Raw genomic sequence first — 17,061 nt, 5'->3', positions numbered from 1 at the left:
ACATTAGTATATTTATAAATTAACATGACCAGGATTAATACATGCTGTAAAAAATATTGTTCATTGTTAGTTCATGATACCTAATGCATTAAACTAATGTTAATGTATAAAACTTTAAATATAACATCAACTTACAAATATACATGTATTTATATTTTAGAATATATTTTTTATGTTTACTAAATCATAAATACTAGGTTTAAGTATTTATACATACTAAAAATAGTATGTATTAAATCTATACTATTTATATAGTCAATTTTGTGCTAATATAAATTAATACATTGGTGTTACCTATTTCATTTAAAATTTGCTAAGACTATGAGCCGGCCCAGATGGAATCTGCAAACTTTTCCCCACATTTTTTGCACTGATGTTTTTGAGCAAAATCTGTGAAATTCTGTAGAATACACTCAAAATGTTTTTTTTTTTATTTTATTTATTTATTTATTTATTTTTGCCTATTTCTATGTCATAACGATATTCCATCAAATTGAATTGTGTAATAAAAAAAAAATGTAATTAATACAATGTAAAATATTTGTTAAAGATTACTCAATTAAATTCTATAGAATTTTGAAATTGAAAATTGAATTGTGTAAATCTTAAAATATATATATATATATATATATATATATATATATATATATATATATATATATATATATATATATATATATATGTGTTGATTTAAATATTTAAAATATGTTGCATTGAGCTGAGAGTACTACAGTCTTATTGGTGGCTAAAAGCATCATCAAATTTTTGGCTAAAGAAAACATAAGGTGCAGGGAATTTGTAGAATTTTATGAACAACTGGCATTCTGATTCTCATGTTAACATTCTTGAAGCACTTTCACAAGATATCACATGTAAGAGATTGCTTAGATATGTGATATAGTGAGATACAGGAGAAAGGCAGCCAGAAATAAAGACTCATACATCACTAGTTTGTATTAAATGTACTAGATGTTTTATTGGAGTTGACTTCATTAAGATCCATTTTTCTATCAGTAGTTTTTTCTTCTCTGTCTTAAGTTTCAGCATCAACACTTCTGTCAGATGAACACAGACAATGACTGGCTGCAACAGCGCACTGTCCCTCACCTCACACATGCATACACACACACACCACAAACAGAGATGCACGCATACAGACCATGAGACCTGATACGGTTTCATACTGATTTCATCTCCTGATAAACTCATCTCCTGGAACCCTCACACACCAGACCCAATCAATTACTCAAATCATTTGATTATGTCAAAAAATGTGATCTCTCAAGACAGATTTTTGGAAAATATGTGGTTCAGATTTCTATCCTCATGTTTCTACAAGGGAGATAACCTGTGCCAGATCTGTGAAAACTGACACAAGGGGGAAACAATTAGACCTGGTGTGTTTAGGTCCATAACGGCAGTAGATTGTATTCCACAGACGCTGTTCAACATCATACTCATGTTCTGTGCGATACCTGATATTAAACATGGACTTGCCTGCAGTGTGTTTCAGTCATTTAAGTTTTAACAAACAACAGGTTAATTTTTTACTGTTTTTTCCAGTGTTTCTATCTTCCAATACATGTCTTTATTTGTTTTAATCAGATCTGGTATTGTTTATATTTTTCCTAAAACACACAAGTGTTTGTAATTGTATTTGAAACATTTAGGGTTATTGTAGCAGTGGGTCAAACAAACACACGAACAAAGGCATAAAAGAGCAGAAGAAAGACAGAGAAAGAGATAGAGAATGCCAATGTGGGGAAACAGAATCAACATGCTTGTTTCCATCAAACTTCAATAGAAAATACAAATTATATAAACTGTTCAAAGCCACTGAGCCATCTCCCTTACTGAATAAAGAACATAAAATGACCTAACAAGCAAAATTATTAAACAAAATTTCATTAAAACAGAGAAAGTCAGAGTGTTAAACGGAGTTGAGCAGTGTGTTGTGGGATCCAACAACAGATTTGTGTGATCTGTGTATCCGTGTGTGACAGGAGGAACAGGGAGAAGAAATGAAGGAGGGGAAGTGTGAATGGACGGCCTTTTTAATAGGTGGGTGTATATACTCCCTTTTTAGCATCAAAAGCTCCTTTCGAATCTACATAATGATTATGCAGCTGCCACTTTAAGATATATAGTAGACTTTATGTACACAGCTGTGTGAAAATACATGCAAAGAGTATTATAGGAAATGGGGGCATGATGGTGGACGGTCCCGAGTCTGAAAGGTGCTTTGTGTTTTCCTCTTTGGGGAGAGACATGCTATTGGCTTAAAGCTGCTGTCTCTTTAAACGGGGGAGGAGAGAATGGTTGTGCGTTCTGATTGGGGAGAGAAGAGAGAAGTAGAACAAAATGGAAATGTAAGAATGAGAGTAAAGAAGATAACTTGTTGATCAATAGTATGTCTCCCTTTCCACCCAACCTGCAAGAAAGAGAAAGAGAGAGAGAATTGTTTTAAGAAAGGTTGATGTATGTTGTAAATAATTGAATCATTCGTTGAGTTATATAAAATGAATATTTCTGATTGTAAATTCTGATTAAATGAGTCACATACGATGTAAACAAGTCATTGTTAAATGACTATAAATGCACACCTGAGACCACACATTCTATTGCGTATTAAAGTACATTATCTGTGTATATTAAAGCGCCAGCTTGCTATGTTGCTTGGCAACCGTAAACAGGATAAAGAACTTTATTACCTGGTGGAAGAATTGTTTATTCCTATTATTAGTAATAACAATGTGGACTTTTTATTGAATATTGGTTTCTGATATCACATTGCTAATACTGTGGCTTCAAAATGCTGTTTATAACTCTTTGTTTTGTGCCTACGCATATGCCTTACCCATAGTAAAATCACTGTAATTTTCATTACCATATGTGTGTGTGTGTGTGTGTCAAAGACAGTAGTGAGGAACACATACCACCAGGGTTCCGGCGCAGGAGCAGCTTTCGGACCTCATCATACACAAAGATTAAGAAACTGTACGGGAAAGCACAGAACCACCAGCTCGGCCTGGAGAAGATAGAGAGACAAGTGAGTACTTTTAAAAGTACCGTATTTATATGTTACTTTATACAGCAGAATATAGGATGTGTGGAAACTGTTTGTAAATATATGCACATTTTTGCTTTGACAAAGATATAATTCTATTATGATTCTTTAAGAAATTATGCAATGCATCATGAAATCTGACATTTGGTAACAATTCGGTTCAATTATTTGGTATATACTGTATATTTAGTACATATAATTCATAATCATTTAAAAAATGTGCTGAAGACATGATGGGACAATTTATCCTGAATTGCAATGGAAACAATGAAAACAATACACCAGAGGCCTATCTCAGGCCCGGTTTCAGTGTAAGTTTGAGTTTTTAATAAAAAAAAAAAATGAGGTCTGTTTTTACTGGTGTTCATCACCATGCTTACTTACACTATACGGCTAACCTGCTCCGGTTTTATTCTGGGTAACAGATCGCACACAGCTACTAAACCAATCAACTGTGAGTAAAGTCAAGTGGCATCTCTGATGCAATGAAGTCTCACTCCAAATTAAAGTGCGCTTCACAGGGAAATATATATATTTAATGAATTTTGATTTATATATTAAGATTCTTTATATACTGTAGCTGTATGCAGTGCTTGATGTTTATAGCGAGTGCCTTGAAACCGCTGAACCCACAAGAAACTCACAAGAAACCCATTTTTACATGAGATTTAAAATAATCTAGTTATTCTCTTTTGACCTCAAACCTTGAAGAGGCACGTGCACAATACTTGCGCACATTGGATTAGCCAGTACAAACGCCGCTTAAGGTGCCTACAGAGATAAGTGGGAATATCTGGGGTGGCTTTATATTGGTTTCTTTCCTATTTGTCAAATAGGAAATTTGTATTGTCTGTTGGAGATGTCCTCCTCATCAACTATATTCATCCTCATCAACCTTAGTCATCTTTATTAACATCAAATAAATTGTGCCGTTCCGCAAGGATCCCTGTTAGGGCCAATTTTGATTTCTCTATACATGTTACCTCTTGGTTCTGTGATTCGAAAATACAACATACATTTTCATTGCTATGCAGATGACCTACAGTTATATTTGTTGTTGAATCCCAATGATCTGACTAATTTAAATGGCACTCATTGATGCACTGAATTTCCAATGGTCAGATCATTGCATTTTTTCAACCCTAGTTTCTAGTTTTGTACATATGCATTTGCATTTTAGCTTGCTAAAAGGTGGAACTGGAAGTGCCATACTACTGGAGGTTTCACTTCCAGCTGCGTATATATTTGTGCAGGTGTGTTGTGTTCAACTCACTTTAGTGGGTACATCCTGAGGGCCACATCCATGCCCGGGCAGTATGAGAGGAATGCAGCAAGAGCTGTTTCTTCGAACAGCCCGAAGATCAGAATCTTATTCCTGTAAAAGACACACAGTTACACAAAATACTTTCTTTACTTCCTCTTCTTCACACAGACAAACACACAAACTTCCTGAACTCACCTCATGCCCTGCTGGAATACTGAGTTGCGTCTGGTCTTGCAGATGATGACATCAGCCCATTGTACGACCACAATACTGACAAAGAACGCTGTGTGACATGTAAACTCAACAATCTTCCTCTGCTCGTATGTCTGTAAAACATGAACACAACATTATACAACATGCTGAACACTAGAGATGAAACATCTTTTAACCTCTCTAACACACCCAAACACCTGCACAACACATTGTCCACTTTAAAACACAGAGCACCCACCCACTGCTGTCCGTAACTGTCTTCCAGGTCATTGAAGGAACGGTCATCCCAGTTGAGTCTGATACCCACGAGCAGAGAGGGCAGGAAGCCATTCTCAGCCAGAATCACAAAGTATGCGAAGAAGCCACCCAAAGCCTGGATCATACCTGTACGGAAACACATAAACAGACGTGTGCTTATCAACCATACATCAAATCATTTTCAGATGAGGGAAATGTGTTGAGAGGTACTTTGAATCGGATTTTTTCTTGAATACAATCATAACCCAGGTACTGCACCAGATGTACACAAACACACTTTTTTTTGAGGATCTTTTATTTTTAAAGCTTCAAGCATGCTTGTTTCCTTTCCCCCTGCGTCAGAATGGAATGTAACCCATAGTGCACTGCACACAGACATTCTTCTCTAATTTGTCGGGCTTCTATACAGTATTTCCTTGAAAAATCGTATTTTTACGGCAAGTAACATGAGCACATGTTGAGCCTGAGCTCAAATTTATCTCAATTTTACATTTCAAACGGTTCTGGTTCATGGTATGTCGCTTCTACTATGATTTTTAATGAAACTAGAAAGGGAAAACTGGCAAACAGAGGTAGGAAGCCATCATGGCAGCACCCATTGGTTGTTCAAGAAATTTGTGGATCAAACTAACCAATTTGTCCATAAGCAATGCTGATGAGACGCTCATTCACAAGTTTGTCTCTCAGAGGGTTCCTGGGCTGCCTCTTCATGATGTCACTCTCAGCGGCCTCATAAGCCAGGGAGATAGCAGGGACCTACGGAGACAGAGACAAAGAGAGAGAAAAAAAAAAAAGCAATTTTTCTGTTGTCTGTGAGCTTGTTTGTGTGAATAATCCAATGTTATATCTTAGATGTCCAGAACAAAATATGCAGTCCAGCAGGAAAAGCATGCTAAACAAATAATTGGAAATATATGTTATCGGCTATTGCTGATACAATGTGATATATCATAGCAAAGGGGCTTTTCAGCTTTCTAATGACAATTCTGAAAAAACGAGACCAATTTTGGCAATTAGTCCACAGTATGTTAAATGGTGAGCTTTTAAATTTGAGTGTGAAAAATGGCAGGCGGCAGCCCAAAAATACACGAGTTGAAGAGGTTAATGGTTCCAACACTTTTTGACCAATACATTTACATGATTTTACATGACCTTTCCAGTTTGTGATTATTTATGCTTGTTAGAGAAAGATTTTTACAAATAATTTTGATTCAGACCAAATATTTTGCTAATTAATTATTCAGGCAGATCTGAGTGCCTGTTTGACCAATTCTTTGAGAAAAAACAATTCAAGAGAACATCTTGCAAGAATGTCTCATTAATTTCCATTACTTTTCCATTCCTGAAAAACACATTTTAAAATTCCCTGCTATGCCCAGGTTTTCCATGCCTGTGGGAACCCTGTTGTTTTTGTGTGTGTATTGAGGTGTGTATATGAGCAGCTTAATGTATGCAGGAGTGTTTGGGAATGTGTTTATCTGATATAGGCTAGTGCATCTGTGTAAAATTTGCTTACATCAGAGGCATGTGTGTGTGCGTCATGTCTTACCATGTCAGTTCCTAGGTCGATGCAGAGGATGGTGATTGTGCCCAGGGGCAGAGGGATATTGACAATAATGAAGAACAAGAAGGGGGTGATCTCAGGGATGTTGCTGGTCAAGGTGTATGCAATGGACTTCTTCAAATTATCAAAGATCAGACGCCCTGCAAAGGAAGAAACACATCAACACTTACTTTAAAATGATTCACCCAAAACCCTCTTGTTTTGACAACACCAGTCCTGTCCAATCATTCACACTTCAGTCTCTCCTATCATTCTCACCCTCTTCCACGCCAGTGACAATGGAGGCAAAGTTGTCATCCAGTAGAATCATGTCAGCAGCCTGTTTAGACACATCAGAGCCAGAAATGCCCATGGCAACACCGATATCAGCCTTCTTCAGGGCCGGAGAGTCATTCACACCATCACCTGTTACAGCCACAATAGCACCCTGGGAGAGAGAGAAAGAAAGAAAGAAAAAAGTAAGTAAGAAAAATAAAGAAAAAGTAAGAAAGAAAGAAAGAAAGAATGAAAAAAAGAATGAAAGAAAGAAAGAAAAAGAAAAAGGCACAAAACAAAAGTATAATTAGGATATTATTGAAATGTTGAGGATTTATGGAGGACTGCACTGCAAAATATCTGTCTTGTTTTAAAAATATCCGTAAAAATATCCAAACATCCTAAAAACAAATCAAAAATTGTGTAAATAATAAGACATTTCTTAAGAATATGTTTATTTTTCTTACCCCTAGGCATTATTTTTTCTTGTTTCCATAAACCACAATAGTTTATAATTTTTAGATTTATTAAAAAAAAATAACAAAAAATAAATAAAATATTTGCTAATAGGTAAGATAAAGTAAATATAGGATACATTCTCAGAAAATAAATATTAATATCTTATGCAATTTTGCCTTTCAAGTAAATGTAAAAAAAATTTATGAATGTTTTGACATTTTTACTGAAAGAAGAGACAAATATACTCATTAAAAAAGATTTTTGCAACGCAATGACTATAAACTATCTTCACATTTCATATGTTAATGTTAAGATGTGTGTTTACCTGTCGTTGGCAGCCCTCTACAATGATGAGTTTTTGCTGTGGAGATGTTCTGGCAAACACAATCTCTGTGTGGTTCTGCAGAACTTCATCTATTTGCTCTTGAGAATAGTCCTTGAGATCTGTTCCATGAATCACACAAGCTTTGGCATCCCTAAAGGACCATCAGAAAAGTATGTTTATATGTGTGCTTATATCTATATACGTGTACACAAATATGTGTATTTGTGTTTCATGTGGCTCTGCTATGTGTATAAGTGTGGCTTCGCCTCTATATCCACATATATTATGTATGCTGATGTAAAGGCATGTTGTTTTGGTGTGTCCATTCATCATCCTGGCTACTGTCTTACCTGGGATTGACCTGACTAACGGGGATGTTGAGGCGGGCAGCAATGTCCTCCACGGTCTCGTTACCCTCTGAGATGATGCCCACACCCTTGGCGATGGCTTTGGCAGTAATGGGGTGATCTCCAGTCACCATGATGACCTTGATGCCAGCAGAACGGCACTTCCCCACAGCATCGGGCACGGCAGCGCGAGGCGGGTCAATCATTGATATCAGCCCCACGAAGCACAAGTTGTCTGTCTGGAAGTTCACATCCTCTGTGTCAAAGGCAAAGCCTTTTGGGTACTGATCCTCAGGAAGTAAGAGATGGCAGAATCCTTTGGACAGGAGACAAATTTGTTGTATATACACATACACCATAACTTTTTTAACGTACTCTGTAAACTTTATATTATATTTAGTTGCACCAAAAGCACTTGGACATTTAAAGGGATAGTTCACCAAAAAATGTATATTCTCACATCATTTATTCACCCTCTGCCATCCCAGATGTGTATGACTTTCATTCTTCAGCAGAACACAAACAAAGATTTTTAGAAGAATATTTCATCTCTGTAGGTTGTTACAATACAAGTGAATGGTGGCCAGAACTTTGAAGCTCCATGTAGGTAATCAATAAGACTTTTTTGAGTTTTAAAGGTCTGATACAATAGATTTACATGCATCCAAGGTCAAAAAACACTTTAATTTGCTCATAATTTAAATTGCAGCATTACCCTTTTTTCCCCAGTGTCAAAAACGACTCGTTCAATGATCCATTCTAAAGGATTCATTCTAAACTCCTCCTTTCAGAGAGCCTACTCTGCTCTGATTGGTCAGATGTCCCAGTCTGTTGTGATTGGTCTACCACTTAGTGTAGTGTTTGAGGGCGGATCAAAGCTGATCGCAAGCAGCCAATGAAGACCAGAGGCGGGTTTTTTGTTACCAAATTACGTAGATTAGTACAGGAAGTAAGTCTGGAATTACTAACGACTCATTTCAGGTGTTCAGAATCGGTTCTTTCTTTTGGGAGTCAATAACACCATTTGTCGTGCACTTTGATTTTTGAAACCATAATAGGTTTTATTTAATAATAAAGTCCTTTTTTACTATAAATTCTCCTCCCTGCCCAGTAGGTGGCGATATGCAGAAAGAATGCAAATCACCAAAAACAAAAGAAGAAGAATGTGAATGTAGAGATTTATAGTAAAAAAGGACTTCAATATTGATCTGTTTCTCATCCACACCTATCATATCGCTTCAGAAGACATTGATTAAACCAATTTTGGATTACTTTTATGTGGCCTTTATGTGCTTTTTGGACCTTCAAAGTTCTGGCCACCATTAACTTGGAATGGACCTACAGAGCTGAGATATTCTTCTAAAAATCTTTGTTTAACACCAAGACTTATCATCTCACAAAAATAAGTTTGTTAGGTTTCAAATAGTAAAACAATAGATATATTGTTAAAAATTAAGACAAAAAGTACTTTTGCACTTTCTTGTTGTCAAATGTTAGCGTAACATGTTCATAGTTAATTTGATGAACAAATGACTTCACACATCCACTAAAAATCACCTTGAGACCAGTTAGTTACAAGTAATGAAAAAAACAAAAATGGCCAAGAAAAGCAAAGTTAGTTCTGAGAGAAGGTGTATCATCATTTGTTTGCAGATTACACTTGGTTTGATATTTTGAACCTAATGCAATTAAATTTGGACAAATTAAGTGTCCAAATACTTTTTGCGTCCAGTATATACTACTACACTATATACTGTATACTCACCCAGCACTCGCTCTCCCAGTCCTCCAAGCTCCATGTAGGCGTTCTGGAAGGCCTCCTTCAACTCTTCGTCCATGGGCTGCTCTTTACCTTGCAGCATTATGGTGGAACAGCGGTCCAGGATGCGCTCTGGCGCCCCCTTCATCACCAACAGGTAACGGTTATCATTGGGATCCTCTGTCTCGTGGATGGACAGCTGGGGACAGAAGGAGACAGGGTTGATAGATATTTTTTGGTGGTAATGCATGAGGTTGCACTAATGCTTTTGAGAGATCTGATATATGCTTTAGTTTTAGGGTTACATATCTACCCCGACATTAGACTGTCAGTGCTAAAGTGCTTTTCATTGGTTGAAGTATTTCAAATTAAGCTCTTCCCACTGATCATATTTCAAGCTGGTGTTTGCCATTTGATTCTGAAAACCAATAATCAGGCCCACACAGAATCTGCACCTGCCGAACTCACTAGACAGTTCAGCAGATTTCTTCCTAAGTAGAAACTGTCATTAACAAAATTCTTCACATTACTGCTCCATGAATTATCACTTATGAAATATTTGGGTTAATTTGAGCTGGTAATTAGAGTGTAGTACTCTCAGCTCCATTTACCAAATCCTTCCCATGTTTCCCATCCATTCTGCAGATTTTTCCCCTAAAATTAGCGCAGAAAATGTGAGTCTGCAGGTTGCTTCTGGGTCCACCGATAACTGATGACAAACCTGGTATTTGTTGGTGGAGTTGAATGGGATTTCAGCTACTTTCTTGTTCTTCTCTCTCATCATCTTGACTGATCCACAGCACAGCTCAATACACTTGAGCAGAGCGGACTCAGAGGCATCACCTGCCACGTCCCTCTTCAGGATGGGCAAAGCATCTTGTGCTGCCTTAAACACTGCCCTGTTACACAGCGCCGCCACACGGGCCAGAGACACCCACGTCACCGAGCTCTTATCAAATGATGCACCTACACAGAGAGACCCACTTAGACTCTACAGAGAACACTGGTGTCATACAGTGGGCAAGACTAGATCATCATAAGGCTTTGCATGAGAAGAAAAGGACAGACCAGACTGATCTTCAGTAGTGTCAGCTTCATGGATCTGGTTGTCGAACCACATGTGTGCAACAGTCATTCGGTTCTGGGTCAGAGTTCCAGTCTTGTCCGAGCAGATAGTTGAGGTGGAACCTAGTGTCTCTACGGCTTCAAGATTCTTCACCAGGCAGTTCTTACGAGCCATACGCTTGGCTGTCAGAGTGAGGCACACCTGAGACACAGAGAAATAAAAAGACATTAGAGACATATTAAGCTGCATGAAACAGATTTGGATTACAATAAAATAATGTAACTGGACTGAATTGTACTGAAATTTTTAAAGCTCAAGTGTGTAATTTCTGTGCCACTGGTATCAACAACTGGAAATGCAAAAATATGTATTGTTTGAAAACAGATTTCACTCATAATTATTAATGACACTGTGCTGCCTTATCCTCTGAGAAGGCGCTATCTCTGATTTGTGATCTATATGCTCTTTTTCAAACTCAATAAAAATATTGATCACAAAAAAAAAAGAAAAAAGAAAAAAAGAGAAGGCGCTATCTCATGATTATTCATGACACCACATGACATTCTCATAGGACGAACGCTTGAAACTCTCAAGCGCTTCAGTGAGTGAGTTGATCCTGGGCATCGAATGTTCAAGACTGAACAGCTTTTCCGTTATGCTGACAGAGGGACAGGGCAGGTTTTCAGTCAATGTCGAAATCTTTCGCGCAACACGCATTTATTATGTGAGAGTTTCGAGATATGCAATGAGGTGGACTAGGGCTCGTTTGAGACGCGTTTTACATTGATTTTCTCAGACAAAAAACGCTATAGATCCATTCATTCTTATTGTGTGTGTTAACCAATCTAAGCACTTACAGTTGTATGCAAAAGTTTGGGCACTCCTGGCCAAAGAACATGCTTTGTTGATTTTCAAAGTAAAAAAAAGACAACACAATCTTTATAGTGAACACACTTAAACTAGACATATTTCTGCAAATTATTGTGCACATTTATTATTTATTTGCTTAATTTAACAGATGAAAAAAAAAGTAAATGTGGCAGGTGCAAAAGTTTGGATACCCTTTCTATTCATCCACTAGAGTTATATTTCTAGTGTTGTTTTTTAATGTATCAAAACTTAATTGACTTGCTAGGCCTTGATCTAAGTCAGGTGATGACAGTTTCACAGTTTAATAAATTCTCACCCTGTGTCTCAATCAGTTCCCTATGTTGTGAATCAGTATATCATGAACACGAATTCGGGCACTGGCAAGGGTGTTCATCCACTGAACATTGGGACAATTATGACTCAGTCACCTGCAGTTAACGAGCTCGCGCATTCAAGCGCAGCTGTTATTAATCAGCACTACCACTGTATAAATGACACTATCGTTCATTTTCATTGAAGATATTCAAATGTTCAGTGTTTTATAACAGATAAATGGCATAAATAAAGAAATAAAAATATATAGGAGCGTGTTTTAAACCTTCTTATAACAACTGGAATATTTAAAAGATTGTTTCACTTGGTAATTATGAATTAAATACATTTCAAACAATATCTCTTTTAAAGAGAAAACAAGGCTTGGATTTCATAGTTTTATTTTTGTTCTCGTCATCTAATGACATGACATTGTTTCCAGTAAGGGAACATAGTGAGCAACGATGCTCCCTGGTTTTTATGGTGCATTGTGGGACTTTTTAGGGAGCGAACATTTTAATGCACTGGAACGATTTTGCGAATGGGACAGCCCTAAAAACGGCTGACTCCCTGATCAGCGCCCTGACTACTGAAATAGGGAGCTGAATGAGATGCACCCTCAGACTCTTTGAAACTCTTACTTTGATGCTTACAAAGCAGGGAAAGGCTATAAAAACTAAACATTTATTTCATTTTAATAAACAAAGAATTAACCTGTACATCAGTGGAAGTATATCATGAGCGGGGACACATCTGCTGGCATTTTGCTTTGCAATTTAACTGGAAAAGAGTGCAAGATGCGGAACAACAGAGTGAGAAGAGCGTGCATCTGCATGCACGAGAGAACATCGCCCGCTGTCACTCAACGTCACTGATAACAGCCGCAACGAGCACTTATTACAACACACACAAGTGAAATGGAAACTCCTGCTCAAGAACTGGAGATGTTTCATCCGCTTTAGACACTTACCTGATGAAAGCTATTTCAAAAAGTGGTGGGGACAAAATTGGCAAAGACAAAGGGACATGTCCCACCAGTAAATAACGCCTTTGCCTTTAAGAATACTCACAGTGACAGTAGCCAGCAGACCCTCAGGCACATTAGCAACGATGATTCCGATGAGGAAGATGACGGCCTCCAGCCAGGTGTACCCCAGAGCGACTGACAAAATGAAGAAAGTCACTCCAAGGAAGCAGGCCACGCCTGTGATTATGTGAATAAAGTGCTCAATCTCCTTGGCAATGGGAGTTTTCCCTGTCTCCAGTCCTGAGGTGAGAGTGGCGATGCGTCCCATCACGGTGCGGTCACCAGTACAGACCACAATACCACGAGCAGTACCTGATAGTGAAAAAGAAAACACATTTTTAATATCTAAACTTGGGATATGCACGGATAGTCGTTATTCGGTTAACCTTTCTACCTGCCTGTTTTCGAATACCAAAATCACTATTTGGTTATTCTACACTTGCAATAGAGTTCTGCAACCCAACCCCAGCCCGACAGGACCTGAGAAACTGCCGGGTTTTGGTGTCAGTTTTTTAAGTATAGAGTTAGGGCCTGTTCACACGTGTACCTAAACAAACAGCGCTTGATAAACGGTAAGCCAGTGTTTATTCCCTTTTTCTCTGGTGTGCAGACATTAATTCCACAAGTTAAATGCTAAACCATTTAAAATTCAAAGCATCGCGACGAAGCTAATAAACCACAGCAGTATAACTCCATGCACATGACAGTACTAGTGTGCGCTGCCTCACTGAAATGTGAATTTGCCCGGTCAGAGCACATACCCAGTTTAGCACTTAAATTAATATTTTCCGTTGGTTAACAATATTATGTTACACGCAGTGACAGATTGATTCTTTTTGTCTGACTTTAAAGTGATTTTATCATTTGAAGTTATATGTATTGGGTTATTTAAAGGGATAGTTCACCTAAAAATGAAAATTCTCTCATTATTTACTCATGCTCATCCCTCATTTCAAGCTTGATTACACTTTCTAGTGCTTGACGCCTGCACAGAGCATTAGACGGCACTATAGGAAGTGTAATCGAGCTTGAACTCGTGATCGCCAAGGAAACTGCTGTCAAGATGTACAGCAAAGTTGGACTAAACCACCGGAGTCTTATGGATTACTTTTATGCTGACTTTATTTCCTTTTTGGATCTTCAAAGTTCTGGTCACCATTCACTTTCATTGTATAGACCTACAGAGCTGAGATGTTCTTCTAAAAATCTTCGTTTGTGTTCAGCAGAAAAAAGAAAGTCATACACATCTGGGATGGCATGAGTGTGAGTAAATGATGAGAGAGTTTTCATTTTTGGGTGAACTATCCCTTTAAGCTCACTGCTCATAGTGCACTTTGTTCTCTGCTGTTTTGAGTAGTGTTTGATGCATATCCATTGCAATAAATCGTTCTTTATTCCAGAGTCCTGATGAAAAAACAAATAAGCAATCATAAACCTTAGCAGCTGACCGAATATTAAAAACAGTTACCGTGCACATCCCTAATCTGAACTTCACTTTTAAATGGACAGACAAGGTCAGCACTGTATTATAGTTAATTCCACACCTTCCACACAGTTAGTGGAGAAGAAAGCAATGTTGCGGGTTTCCAGAGGGTTGTCATGGGTACAGTCAGGGGATCTCGTCTGGGGTTCTGATTCACCAGTGAGGGAGGAGTTATCCACCTACATACGATGTCAGAAACACAAACATGTATGACAACTAAGTAGCAACATTTCATGGAGATAAGTTAGTTAACAAGTGTGTAAGTTATGCAGGGATATGTCTGCAGCCCTGCTGTTATTGTTAACTAAAAACATCTCAAATGAAAACTAAATAAAAACATTTAAATGAACTAAAATATAAACTGGAAATATGGACATAATTGGAAAAAAATGAAACAAAATTAAAATACATTTTCATGACTCTGAAACTAACTAAAATAAAAGTAACCATGAAATCATTTTAGTTTTTGATACAAATTATATAACATTTTAACCTTCCTTAACCATGAAAATGCCATTAGATTGCAATAACACTTGATGGCCCTGAGAAATATGCTATTAAGCATGTTTAAATGATAGCAGTTAATACATTAACTTTAGCAGCCATATTATACTAAAATAAATACCACTTAAAAATATTAAAATAAAATAAAAAATATAAATCCTAAAATAAACTATAAATATATTGAAAAAGTAAAACTAAACTGAAACTAGAAACACACACACACACACAAAATTGAAAAATAAATAAAATAAAAACTAAATTCAAAATTCGAAACTATAATAACCCATGCAACCATTGAAATCTCTCATCATTAAAACTCATAATTGTGTACCTTGCAGCCATGAGAGGAGATAATTCTGAGGTCAGCAGGGATTCGATCTCCGCCTTTGACCTCAACCAGATCGCCTGCTACTACTTCCTCAGCGTTGATTTGCATCTTCTCTCCCTCACGGATCACTAATGCTTGCTGTGGATAGAAACCATGTTATTTCTACTGATATACTCACTCATCTCTTTGTGTTTGTTGTGTCTTTTAAATGTGCCTGGCATATTGTCAGTACCTGGGGCACCATGTTCTTAAAGGACTCCATAATCTTAGAGCTCTTTGCCTCCTGGAAGTAGGAGAAGCAGCCTGTGATGATGACCACAGCAGACAGCACGATACCCAGGTACAACTGTGAGGAGACCAGAGAGCCATTCAGTCAAAATATAATTTGATCTCCAACAAATCAGACATGCATTTATATATGGGAACAAACAGTGGTAACAAAGTATTTGGACCCTTAGCCACACTTCAAAATCTGTGAATGTCATTATACTGTATAACAAAATATCAAACCAATTCACAGTTATTTTAAAGTACAATACCACATGCACAATTTTCAAATTATAAAACAATACATAAATATAAAAAGTATGTGGACACTTTGTGATTGTCAGAAGTAAGTGGAACATCACCATAGATACTATATTGAACTACACCTTTGTTTAATCTGCTAGGACATCTGTGTGAACTTGAGGGGAACTGACTTCATACATCCACCAAAAATCACCTAGGAACCAGCTGCTTAAAGTAATTGCAAAAATGGCAAAGATATTTTACTATCTATGCAATGACACATATGCAGTTTTAAGGATGACTTAAGTGTCCAAATACTTTTTGGGGTCACTGTATGTGTATAGGTGTTCTCACGTTATCTCCAGCTGGTTCGTCTTCGGTAGCAGCCTGAATGGCGTAGGCCAAGAAACAGAGAATGGCTCCAATCCACAGCAAGATGGAGAAACCTCCAAAGAGCTGACGACAGAATTTAATCCACTCAGGTGTTGTAGGAGGAGGGGTCAGAGCATTCGGCCCATCCCTAACCAGATAATCTCTGGCCTTTGCATTAGTCAAACCCTTTCGGAAAAAAACGAGCGAAAGAATGATGACATCATCATTTAAATCAAATTCAAGCCATTCAGTTTCCAGTAGCAAGTTAATGAGTATATAATTACAATCCAATTGATCATTATCATAAGTTATTTTCAAAATGTTGACTATGTGTGAACATCTGATATTCTGTCTACTATTGTGTTCATTAGTATTATGTACTGTATGATTTTCATTGTCAATTATGGCAATAGCAGGCATTGCATGACCTAGTGGTCAACAAGAAGTAGTGCAGTCGAACTGTTTTTCCAAGACCAGGGCTATTCAACTACATAGGCAAGTGGGCCAGATGGCAAAAATCTCTGGGGCATGTGAGCCCAGCCAGAACATTGTGTTAACAAAAAGCCGCTATCAGATATTGTGTTATTGTAGGCCTAGAATATTTGTTCACTAAATAAAACATCGAGAGAGCATTTTTAAAAAGATAACTTGACACAAAAATAAATAAAATAAACTAAATCAAAAAGTGCTTTAAAATTGGTCCATAACTGAGAGAGTAAATCAGATTTATAATACAAATTTTATTGAACAATAACAGTAAAGTTTGTTAAAGATGCAATGATTTAAACTTTTGACTTTTCAAACTGAATGTTTTCTTGACCAAATTAATTAATAGAACTTGTCTGCTTCTCCGAACTCACGCTTGTAAGTCATCCATAATTTTAGTTCTTTAATCTTTCCATTTCGTCTAAATTATGGATAATGATTATTAGTACTGCAACCTCTGAAAGAGTTTAAAAATGCGGCGCTCCTGCACGAGACACTGTGAAAACACTGAGACCTGGCACGACTTCCATCTAGCGCAAGTTTCTGTAGGAAAACAATTATAAAACAGCGCGATCAGTCACAAAACGTATTC

General features: G+C 37.2%; 1 protein-coding gene across 1 annotated transcript in view; it reads right to left on the bottom strand.

Annotated features, from left to right (window-relative positions):
- Positions 1-950: 950 nt before the first annotated feature.
- LOC127454163 (sodium/potassium-transporting ATPase subunit alpha-3-like) overlaps positions 951-17,061 on the bottom strand; it is a 34,973-nt gene continuing 18,862 nt past the window's right edge. The window contains exons 5-22 of the mRNA XM_051721166.1: positions 15,966-16,169; positions 15,334-15,447; positions 15,105-15,239; positions 14,331-14,448; positions 12,830-13,098; positions 10,580-10,778; positions 10,233-10,477; positions 9,518-9,710; positions 7,756-8,068; positions 7,406-7,556; positions 6,625-6,793; positions 6,352-6,506; positions 5,435-5,558; positions 4,783-4,928; positions 4,527-4,657; positions 4,341-4,442; positions 2,937-3,028; positions 951-2,431 (exon numbers count right to left, since the gene is read on the bottom strand). Coding sequence (XP_051577126.1) covers positions 2,403-2,431; positions 2,937-3,028; positions 4,341-4,442; positions 4,527-4,657; positions 4,783-4,928; positions 5,435-5,558; positions 6,352-6,506; positions 6,625-6,793; positions 7,406-7,556; positions 7,756-8,068; positions 9,518-9,710; positions 10,233-10,477; positions 10,580-10,778; positions 12,830-13,098; positions 14,331-14,448; positions 15,105-15,239; positions 15,334-15,447; positions 15,966-16,169 — 2,889 coding nt within the window. The 3' untranslated portion in view covers positions 951-2,402. The remainder of the gene's footprint in view (positions 2,432-2,936; positions 3,029-4,340; positions 4,443-4,526; positions 4,658-4,782; positions 4,929-5,434; positions 5,559-6,351; positions 6,507-6,624; positions 6,794-7,405; positions 7,557-7,755; positions 8,069-9,517; positions 9,711-10,232; positions 10,478-10,579; positions 10,779-12,829; positions 13,099-14,330; positions 14,449-15,104; positions 15,240-15,333; positions 15,448-15,965; positions 16,170-17,061) is intronic.

The sequence above is a fragment of the Myxocyprinus asiaticus genome, chromosome 16 (genome assembly GCF_019703515.2).
Source record: "Myxocyprinus asiaticus isolate MX2 ecotype Aquarium Trade chromosome 16, UBuf_Myxa_2, whole genome shotgun sequence".
In the NCBI taxonomy this organism is placed as follows: domain Eukaryota; kingdom Metazoa; phylum Chordata; class Actinopteri; order Cypriniformes; family Catostomidae; genus Myxocyprinus; species Myxocyprinus asiaticus.
This window is presented reverse-complemented; position numbering and strand designations above follow the sequence as displayed.